General features: G+C 26.9%; 1 protein-coding gene across 1 annotated transcript in view; it reads right to left on the reverse strand.

Annotated features, from left to right (window-relative positions):
• Positions 1-1455: 1455 nt before the first annotated feature.
• The window catches only part of Osi17 (DUF1676 domain-containing protein Osi17), a 149454-nt gene continuing 138714 nt past the window's right edge, over positions 1456-12195 (reverse strand). Inside the window, exon 5 of the mRNA XM_075375545.1 lies at positions 1456-5155. Within this exon, the coding sequence (XP_075231660.1) occupies positions 5011-5155 (145 nt within the window). The 3' untranslated portion in view covers positions 1456-5010. The remainder of the gene's footprint in view (positions 5156-12195) is intronic.

The raw sequence follows: 12195 nt of genomic DNA on the forward strand, positions 1-12195 counted from the left end.
AGTGCATTATATCTGAACTTAAAATAGTTCGGCATTTAACAAATAAGGAGTTATAATAATATAAATCTTGTTTTCTATGTGAAATCTTAAAAAAAAATCTTTCTTAAAAGGTAAAAAAAGAAAGTTTGGCTCTTACGTACAGATATGTTGCGGTTGAATACATCTATGTACATCCCGTTTCTATGAGATGATTAACAAAAGTTAATTTCAGTTTGCATTGTGTAGTGCTTATATCTGTGTGGAAGCACATGCCTAATTGGACTGAACGCATATTTTTCAACAGATTTAAGGAGCATATACAGACACTACACAGATCAAAAAAATCAAATTTTGTTCATCACCTCATAGAACCAAGAAATACATTAAATATATATGTAAATTTTAATATTTTACCTAAAAATCAAGATTTCAATGCAATGTAAGATTTACAAACTAATTTTGTCCAAAAAACTAAATAAATGAAGAATGCAATGTAGATTGAATACATTTATTTAATAACACACTTTACAGGTTTTTTTAACCTTTTTAAGATAGGGACCAAATAACCAAAATTGATTTTGTTATTCTGTGTAGTATCTACACATTCCTCACATCTGTTGATAAATGTGGGTAAAGTCCAATTTGGCAAATGTTTTACGTCACCCACAGATGCAAGGATTACATATAAACACTATGCAATTCAACATAAGCGACACAGAAATTCTTCTGAGGAAGGTGCTACTAATTAGTTCTGAAGGTCTTTGGAAAAACAATTTGAAAGTATGTTTATAATTTGTAGCTTTAAAACTTTATTTTGTTTTGTCTTGCTGCTCAATTGAAAATCATTTACTTCAGAAGTTATGAAATTTTTGTGTATAAAAGTAATACTTTTTTTAATAAACAAATTTTGAGCTAATGAATTTAATAAGATTTAGGTTTTAATTTGGTTTTTTTATCTACTGATAACGTTTAAGAGTTTTAAAGAACTGATTTCTGTTAGAAATAAAACAGTTAAAAATATAACTTTACATTGGCAATTAATCAGAACAATTGAGAATAAATTTAAATGATCCGTTTATTTTTAAATCACTTGCTAACTGAAATAAAAACACATACACAAAGTGAAAAATGAATTATTTTATTTATTTTTTCTTACTAAAGTTTGACATCAATACATAATTGTAGAAGAATATAAATAATTTTCTTTTAAATTTAACTATACTAGCAATAATTTAGTACTAGATACACACTTTTATACTAATAAGTATTTAAAATGAATAAAATATGTTTATATTCATTAACATTATATAATGTAATAAATATTATGATTGATAACAAATAATAATAATAATAATAATAATAATAATAATAATAATAATAATAATAATAATAATAATAATAATAATAATAATAATTTAATGATTTATTTAAATAAAATCATTTAGTTTTAAATATTTGAAAGTATGTACAAAATAGATAATAATATTAATTCATGTTGATAAATAAATAAGAATAATATAAATACAAAACTAGTATAATATAAATATAATTATTAATCAATATATTACAAGTTCAATCCCACAAATAGGGTTATATTATAACATCACCCTCTTTATTAAAAAAAAAGAGAAAAAATATTGGCCTATCTGAAATTTAAGCCACCCCAATACTTTTATACACCTATTTGTACTCAAATTATGAGTTAACCATTTTGTTAGAACATTAGACTAAATTTTTTACTACAAAAATCCAGCCATACCTTTTGATCAGATAAACTAAATTACTGATAAAAATGAATGAATCTGTTAATTTACAAAATTATTTACAAAACATTACAGAGTAAATCAATAAAATAAATCAAATAATAATTATTAATGCAGTTAATTGATTTGTAGATATAGAATGAACATTTCAATAGGATGAACATTTCATGATAAAAAAACAGCTATATATGAAGGTACCATTCAATCTGTTTGTAATTAATATCATTGTAAATTGTTTATTTGATCATTAAATCTTGTCAACAGATATTTTATTAGTTTGCTCTTTTTTGTACAAACATTATTATTAGACTTACTTTTTAATTTCTACAAGCTTTTACATACTTTATTTATGCATTATAAATGTATTATTTCTTATATACTCAATATTTTGTTTTTCTTTAATAGAATACATTTTCTATTTTTTCAGGATATTAAATAAAATAATTCTAGTTGCCTTAATACATAAACTGAACTGCATATTAAACAGTTTGTTTTTATTTTTTATCATCACAAATTATTTTTCTATTTTGTATCAATATTTTTATTTTTATTTTGAAATTCATTAGCTAACATTTTCATCATTCTTGTCTGTAGGTTTGGTACTCTCAGTGTAGATGAATCACACAAGATAAAAGTTATTAAAACAATTGGCATAACACTCTTGAGAATAACAAATATTTCATGTCTGTCAAGTTTAGTTGGAAAAATTATGAGAGAAATGATTTTCCATTTTTCTTTATTAAATTTAATATTATTGTTTTACATATATATATCCATGCAAAATTATTTAAATGCTGGTGATAATCAACTGTGTAAGTGACACCTTCATTCTGGTATCACATAGTCTGGTTGACTAAGGAACATCATTACTCATAGATATGCAATTAATTGTGCTACTTGTACCTAATTAAGAGACATCATCTCTGTAAGAAAGATTGGAATACATAGTGTAAAACAACAGCTTAATAATACTTCTTTACATTATATGTCCTGTTTCCATTGAATAGCGGAATACATTACTGTATGATGTTGTATTGTAATAGGTCTATTTTTTATTATTGCCAGACTTAGGGGTGAAAATTAGAATAAATACTAGCCTTAGATTCATTACTTATTACATGTGAGAGCAAATTTTGAAATTCATGAAATATGAGAATTATAATTCTTGCATTTACTTACAGGGTACTAAAATTATCCTTTAAATTCATATAAGCTTACCACATTTTCTTGAAGCAGTAAATTGGGAAAGAAATTAAAATAAAAGGTTGAGCAATAATTTTGTACAGTGATGTTTATGATATGGAACTGATGAAAAATATAATTTCCTAGTAAAAAAAAATTTTTTTAATATTGTGTTAGCGCAGGAAGAAGTGATTCATACTGTAAGGACAATATCATGTAAGGGCAAACAAAATTATGAAGTGGATGGAATGATATTTTAAATACAGAATATAATCGCTAGGGCGTTGGATGTTCATTCTGCAATAGCTATCAAGCAATATGTAGGCTGCTATTCCATGGACCTTACAAGAATACAAGTGGTATCACACCAAAATTATGAATTTTGTGTCTCAGGCTACTTTCAGTGACTCTTTTTATTTTGTTTAGTAAGACTAAACATATTTCTGTTATAAATTGCACTAAGTGTAAAGATCATTTTATTTAAAAAATGATGTAACAGTCACAGTATTATAATAGCTATGTAAATCAATTAACCTCATTATTAATCAATTATGAGCAATATTTATACGTTAAGTAAACATAAATGTGAGAATTCCCTCTATATCTATTATAATTTTATTAATTTTAATAACATATAGCTATTATCTTATGTACAAAACAATTATAAATATATTTACATATAAAATAAATAATATTATACATATTCTATCGATTCATTATAGTTCATTTATATTGTCTCAAATTATTTTAACAAAATATTATATCAATATAATCAAGAAATCATAATAAAAAAATTAAAACTACACTTAAGATTTGAATGCTTAATTTTTTCACTTACTCTAAATATTATAATAAATACTGTGAAATTATGTATTTGAGCATTTCTTTAAATTTTAGTTTCTATGTATTTTTTAAGCTCAAGCGGCTAATATATTTACATATAAATACACTAGTAAAATACTGTATTTAACTTATTGTCTACAAAGTTTCATGTGAGTTATAAACTTTTATCTGTCAAGTTAATGCTTAAGAACAGAGTACCCAAAGTAACAACTTTTTATTGCTATATTAGTATTTTATTATTATAATAATTCTGGCTTGACTGTTGTACTTACCGAATTTAATGCTTACATAAATATACATACCTCTCCCTACACACACACACACACACACACACACACACACACACACACACACACACACACACACACACACACACACACACACACACACACATACATACACACACAACACACACACAATTTGTTAGATAGAAGAGAGAAATAAGATAAATGATTAATAAAAGATTAATCTGTGAAGAATTTAAAAAAATACATTATCTTCATAATATATGAATTTTTTTTAAGCTTTCCATGTATTTTTGAGCTTATACATTCTAATACATTGTAAGATTGATTCTTATAGTACTAAATTTTACTAGGCATTTGCCTGCATAATGAGCTAATTCTGGTATTAATTCACTGTAGAGACTTATAAAATTTAATTTTTATTGTTTATACAAACTATCATCAACATTTCCTTACAGTGATATTGTTTTTATATCACGTTTAGTACCTAAAGTTTCTGTTTTTTCAATATTTAAACTTTTTGGTTAGATTTGTGGTACTTCCATTAACATATGCATCAATATGAACTTTGTATGGAAGGCTGAAAATGTGTTTAAAACATCTGATATTTAAAAATATAAAATGAGTTAAAATAAAATAAGTAAAATATTTTTAATTTAAAACTGGGAAAGTCTTGTAACTAAAATAATTTTTTATTGTATAAAAACCAAATAAGAAAACAAAATTAGATTTTACTCTATATTAGTCTTCATAACTAATTTTGTGAAAAATGGAAATAAATTATTTTAGCACTTTGAACTACTAATAATATTTTGTTTATTCATATAAACAAATATAATTCTTCTATATAGTCTATGATTCTACATACTACCTCTTGTACACTATCAAGAACAAACTATGTTCTAGATCACGCAACACTTCACTAGACATTAAACACTCAATTATTATTCAAATGACTGGTTGTGGTAATGCAAAGCTGATTAGATGCACGTTGTTGATCATCGCTCAGTATTAATACTACAAGCTGCATATATGCGCAGGCAATCTTTGAAATCCTGTCCATCTCGAGCTGCTTGCATATATTTAAAAAATCGCATTACAGCTTGGTTCATACTGGATGGTTTTTGAAGTTCACCTGGTTCCCTAAACAGAATTTAAAAAATTTCAATATTTTCTTTAACGGATCAATAATTTATTATTCACTAAGATAAAATTAATTTGTAACTATACTGCAATATCCTGAAGAAAAATTATTCTCCTTGTGATTTGTGTGGTCACCGTGTCACTTCAGTAATTTTTCTAGTTCACTGAGCTTTGCCAAATATATTGGTGGCTCTTTCATCTGCACAACATGTTTCAGCAATCGCAGAGAAAGCTGTGATATTTATTTATTGTTTCTTGTGTCTAAGAAAACTGGAGGTTGGACAGTGACATCTTATTCTGTTCAGGTAGATTTTTTTAAATTTTATTAGATTTATTTAATTTTATTTGAAACTCAAAACTACTTTTAACTCTACTTCCACTCATGGTTTTATTTTATATATTCATTGCAGCAATACACTCTTATCCCTTTTTTTATTCAACCATTTCCTATGAAAATTAATTATTTCTATCTGTTTTTTATAACAAAGAAAATAAATTTCAGTCAGTAAGCTCAGCTGTGACTAAGAAGCTAAGCACTCAGACTTTTTTTTATAATTAAAACTCCTTTCAACTGCTACTTCAATTTTTAAGTGCTGACAACAATCTATATTAATTTTGCAACTGGTATCTTTTTATTACCATTGATTTAAAAAAAATTAACAATTAGGAACATTTAGTTTTGTCAGATCACTAAAAATGGTCATATTGGAGAAGAACTAAATAACTAATCATTAAGTGTGATAGTAAATATTTGAATAAAAGAGTTGAGTTACTCTTTTTGCAAAGAAAGACTTTTTATTTCGTAAAGGAAAAACTTTAAATTTTATAAATTGATAACATTATATCAATCTAAGAGAAATATGAATTTCTTATTTAGGAGTCCTGAACTTAATTAAACTTTGGTTTTTATACTAAAATTTACCAGTCTGGGTAATTTTATAACTAACTTAGTCATATTTTTACTGAAAATAACTTGTTAATTCACACACGAAAGTATTTTCTTTTACAAGACTTTAATTTTATGTATGAATTATACATGCCCTATGTTTAACGTAAAACCTTTACCATTAGAACAAACATTAACTTAGAATTTTTAATAAACTAAGTTTATTACTTTTATTCCAAATTCAGAAGCATAATCAATAGTATTATTAATTACTAATTTTATTAAAAATATTGTCAACCACTAATCTAGTAAATGATTAAATAATTTATTTGTAGAACCACCAATAATGAAACGACCACTTACCTTATAATATTGTTAGCCCTTATATAGTGCATATTTGGCCAGTTACAATTAAAATTTTAAAATATACAATAAAATAATAAAAGATTATTACAGTGCCAGTCAGTTTTATAATGAAGTTTGTATAGAAGATACAATTTAAAATAATGTTTTAAACATAATTTAAAGAACATTGTAATGAAAATTTTAAATAAATCTCAGTGATAGCTTAACATTTAATAAATTTGAAACATACTATATCTAATATGCAAAAAGATAAAAATAAATGAATAAAAAAGTAATAATAGTAGAACAGACTGCACTGAAATAAAAAATATTAGCAATACATTTATAAAGTCAAGCACAATTTTATGAACAAACATTTACTTTATGAATAGTTTTTGAAATTGCCACGAACCATTTGAAGCTGGAATCAAAGTAAAAAGAAATAAGTAGTAAGCAATGGTGCCATCTATAATATAATGATTCTATTATTAAAAATATTTTTAATATCTTTTGAACAATTATAATTTTAAAACTGTGACTAGTGCAGTTATAATCCCCTATTATTTTATTACCTTACTAATGCAATCTATTTTATTCAACTGAAGACACACAGAATCATTATGGAAACAGAAACAATCATAAGGTGTGTAGTTGTTTTTCTAATTTATAAATTCTTTATTACCAATCTACCTGTACCTGATATTTGGAGCTGCTAATTCAGAACAACTGATCGTAATCATGAACTTTTCCAAGAAAAACAATAAATTATAGAAGGAATTTTAGGGTAGATAAATTATTAAAATTTTTTTCTTAGCAAAGTAAAAGTTGCAGACAACTTTCAGGAATTAATATAAACAATGGAACACTATAATTACAGTCTAAGTTCACTGCCTTATTATGATGTTTCATGTCTTGGAAAGGTAATGATCCTATTACCTTGGAAAGGTAATGAAAGATAAATGATAGAAAGAGAAATAGGATATATGTTGATAAGAATTAACAATTAAAAGAAGAGCCTTCATGGCAAAGTGATAATATCTCAGTCTTTCATCTGGAAGACTGAAACTCGGGTCAGGGTTGGCATTTTTTTATATGGTACAAAATTTCCATTTTGTAAATAAGTTTCAAATTTATAGGGAAATTAATCATCTTTAAAAAAATGTAGTGAAGATAAATATATTACAAAGAAGTAAAAATTTGGCAACAATGTTACAAAAAAAGGAAAACGTGATTGCAAGAAATCAAGAAAACTTATTTGATGAATTTTTATCATAAATAATAAAAGACAAGTTGATTAAAAAAAAAACATATAATAAAGAGAGCAGAATAAAATATACAATGTATGTCATGCATAAGAATAATACCCTATTTTTATCTCAAGATCTCATTTTGTATAAATATGCTAACTGTTATTTGTGAATAATGTTACCTACCTCTCCGATATTTTCTTAATTCACCTCTTGTACATAAGACACTCATTTCTGTTTTTTGTAAAAATTGTTGTTTCCATTCATTTCTCTTATTATTTATGAACAGCAGAAAAAAATATTTTTAATAGGTGTTTATGAGTTTAAACTGAAAAATGGAACTGATTCCAACATTAGGAATCAGTTAAATGTGATTTTTGACATACATATTTTAGTAAATTGATTTAAAATCCTTTTTTTTAATTAATCAATTATTTTTTATCAATAAATTTATATTTTATTAATAAATGAATATTGCATGAGTGTTACACTGTTTTTTGGTACTGTTTTATAAAACGTTTTTTATTTAAAAAAAAAGGAAAAATTCTAAAAAAAAATGTTAGCAGATTAACAACTATCATTGGAAATGGTATTTGAGAAACAACTACTTATTAAAATTATAATTAATAAAAATAATACTTATTGTGTAAGAATGTGTTTTTGACAAACAGATGTGTTACCCATGTTATTGTATGCTTGGTCTATAATGACTGAGGTGAGGTGTCAAAGAGCAACTTTGACTTTAAAAAAAAAGCTGACAACAAAGATGATATATATATATATATATATATATATATCCTGGCATTGGTTATTTATTCTTATACAGTGGAAAAATAATGATACGTGAAAAAAGTATAAAAAATTAAAATATACTGATAATAATAATTAATAATCAAAAATAATTATTCGATAATATTAATAATAATGCAAAAAAATTATTTTTGGGGAAGGGGGAGAATATGGGGGAAATTTTTTTTTTTTAAAAACTCATAGTGTATGCATGTACAGAACTTAATATAAAGTGAGATTATTTTTTGAAAAATTAAGAAAAAAATTACCTTAAAGAAACTATCTATCCCAATCCCTGGAGATATTGACTCCAAACTTTTACCAACAAATTGCCTCGTATATAAGGGTCACTGTGCCAGATGTCATCAAAATCAGTTTATCCAGTCAAAATTTGTTAAGCTTCAAACACGTCAGTACATGTATGTACATATGTATAAATATTACCTGCCTCTTTTTTTTATTTCTTGGGGCCCCTAGGTCATGAAACACGTAAACAGAAAGAGATGCAGAAAACCCATACCCCATTTTTTGACTGATTACCTTATTTTCCTTCTTGCAGCATAGCTCTAAAGCTACGATACCAGTTAAGTAAAAGATATTCCATAGCTCAATAAGACATCATGTTTTAGATATTGCTTTATTTTGAAACTTTTTCTTACAGTATATGTATGTGAAGAGGTATACTGATATAATTGAATATGATTCACCAATTATAAGATCAGTTCTGAACAAAATTGCTACTGGTAATTGTATCAGCAAGCCACATGGAAAATCTAAGCATCTCTTCATATCTTAGTGGATCAGAAGGTTCTCAGAGATCAATTGTGGGCTCTGTATGACTTCAATCATAGACCTCCCATAGATGTCTATGATTGGGACTTAATGCTAAAGCTGTTTGTTATTGACATTTCAAGAATCTAAATGTCCACCACACAAGTTATATTGAATTAATCTCAGTGCTACTTCTACACAAAAAGAAAAGAAAATTAAAGTCTGTTATATTGCCTCATAAGAATGGTACATAGAAGCTCTCTTATCAAACTAGGGAAATGTGGTTTTGATAAGACATAATCATCAACTGGTGTTATGTGCGGCAGCAGGTGCATTATGCCAATGCTGTTTCTATTTATTTTTGTTCTAAACCTTTTCCTTTATCCTCTCATAATTTCCAGTCTTCACCTCATCTATTAACTTCATTCTTCTTCTTCCTTGCTTCCTTTCTTTTTCTACATCCCCTTCCAATGCAATTGTCAAGATCCCATTTCCTCTAACCATGTCCTAACCAGTTTCCTTTTCTTTTGTATACTTCCTCCATAAGTAATCTTCTTTAATACTGTTCACTATACTTATACTTCCTCATTCCTCATTTTATCTATCCATCTTATTTTCTCCATTTTTCTCTAAATCCAGATCTCAAAAGCCTCAACCCACTCTTTCTCCCTCTTCCTCACTGTCCATATTTCACTTCCACACAACAAGAGCATGGGATAACCTTACATAGCATTTGCAACTGGCTAACCTCTTACTTAACTCTAAGTACAGGCTTTTACTGCATAACAATTCCCTCTTCTTACTGAAGGCTTCCTCTATCTTTTCCACTACTCTTTTTTTATTTCCATTACATTCTTTCAATCCTCTGCCTCCATAGTACCAAAATATCTGTAATTTTTTACTATTGCTATTCTTCTCCTGCATTCTCTTTCATTATTCTTAACAATCTCCAGTTTAGGAATCTTAACAATATTTTAACAGTTAGGGCTATTAAACTTATTGTTCTGCGTTCGGTACATTTCTTGTAACAGTTTTCTTTGGAATTGGTAACATTACTGTTTTCACAAAGTCTTCAGGTATTCTTCTGTATTGTATATTTTATTACACAGTTAAACTATTTTTCCACCCCTTCCTCCTATAAGCATTTTTAAAATTCTGTGGGAATTTCATCAACTCCCTGTTGATTTTTAATTCTTCATTTCTTTAACTGCCTTTTGTACATCACATTATAATATAGATGGTCCTTTATCCTCTTTTGTTACCTCCCACTCCTTTTCTATGTTCAGTTTGTTCAGTTTCTCAGGTTTCTCTCTTATCTTACTTAGGTCCTCCACAAATTCCTTCTATCTTTCACTTACTTCTTTCTCCTCATGTAGCATTTTACTATCCTTATCATTAGTATAACTTTTCAATTTATTCCATGTAACCTTCCTATAAATAATATCATCCTTCCCTTTCTTTTCTATATATTATTTTCTTTCTTTTCTCAATATTATTGCATTCTTCCTTCATTCACATTTTCCTAACTTTTGCATCCAAAATAAAATTTGTGTTTCCATCCTTAATTTATTGTTTAATTTGTGACATACAGCTTTTTCATTTTCTCCTGTCTTTTATTTATACCACCTTCTTTCTTCTATTTTCATTAGCATTTCTGCTGTTACCCATGGTTTCTTGGCTTCTAAGAATCATGATCCTTAATCATATTAATCTATCATTATTATTATTACGTACTTTCTCCACTTTATAACACGTTTTCTTGTTTATCACGAATGAATGCTATTTCACTCGCACAATTTTTGCCACTCCATTTTTTCCTTTCTTTCTTCCAGAATAGGATGTTAACGTTTCCACTCTTCATTTCACGCTGTCCTTCCCACCTTACTTTACTCAGTCTTCACATATCCTTTTTATTTGTCTTCATTTCCCTCTTGAGGTTTTCTAAATTTCACTTTGTATAAAAGCCTTGACATTCCAAATTTCTATATGCAATCAGTCCTTTAATTTCTTTTGTTGCTTTTGCAAAAGATCTGAAAGAAAAGCCATTTTAATTCTGAAGCATTTAACAAAAGAAGCATCGTAGCATAATGCAAGGAATTATCACTAGTATCTGTAACACAGTAGTTTTATGTTGCCTTCTGAATTCTAATACTATTGATTTGCTGAAGAAGTTCCTCTGCTTCTGGAAGCAGCTTTACATCCCAAGGGCAATAGAGTGCTCTATACCCTCCACTGCTCATCCATCCTCTGAGGAGATTGTTGGCACTTGTATTGGGAGAACTGTTTATATCCAAAGTATCTTGATCAATTTATACGTTAATTCTTGTATGTACTAGCAGTTGTAAATACATACAATTGTTGTTCTCTCTCTATCATGCGAGAGGTAAATATCAGAATTTTCCCTTAATTGAATCTCAGAGTTAAAAAGCACTTTCACAAATTCTTTAGAACTTTTCAACAGGTTGATGTGGCAAATTATCTACTAAGCACTTGACTAGAACTTTCAAACAGGTGTGGAGAATTCTTTTCTCTTACAAAATATTGCTACTGAATTGTAGAATTTGAAGGTAGCACTCAACTATGTCTTGGAGAAGTATATTAATATCTTAAAGGATTGGTTGTAGGCAGTAATGTAAAGGAGAAGGAACTGATTCAAATGAGAAATGAAGTTCTGTTATCATTGCTAAGGAGAATGAATGTGGTCATTGTCTTAGAACAGTAAGTAGGAACAATATTATGGACATACAATTAACAGTTATGATTGATAAAAATCTGTCTTATTTACTATTTATTGATGATTTCCAAATTCTGCTTCCTTATTCTCCATGGTCTTGTAATGATTTGCTTCAATGCTAAATTTTCTTATTAGAGGTGAAAACTTCTTGTTTTTAATTGTCAGTAACTCTATTCTTTTCATCTTTATGATAATTAATTAATACAAATTATTTTAGAATTAGAAATGTAATAAAATTTGTAAGTTTTTTCCAGTGATTGATGATGTA

This window comes from Lycorma delicatula, chromosome 1 (assembly GCF_047948215.1).
Source record: "Lycorma delicatula isolate Av1 chromosome 1, ASM4794821v1, whole genome shotgun sequence".
Lineage (NCBI taxonomy): Eukaryota > Metazoa > Arthropoda > Insecta > Hemiptera > Fulgoridae > Lycorma > Lycorma delicatula.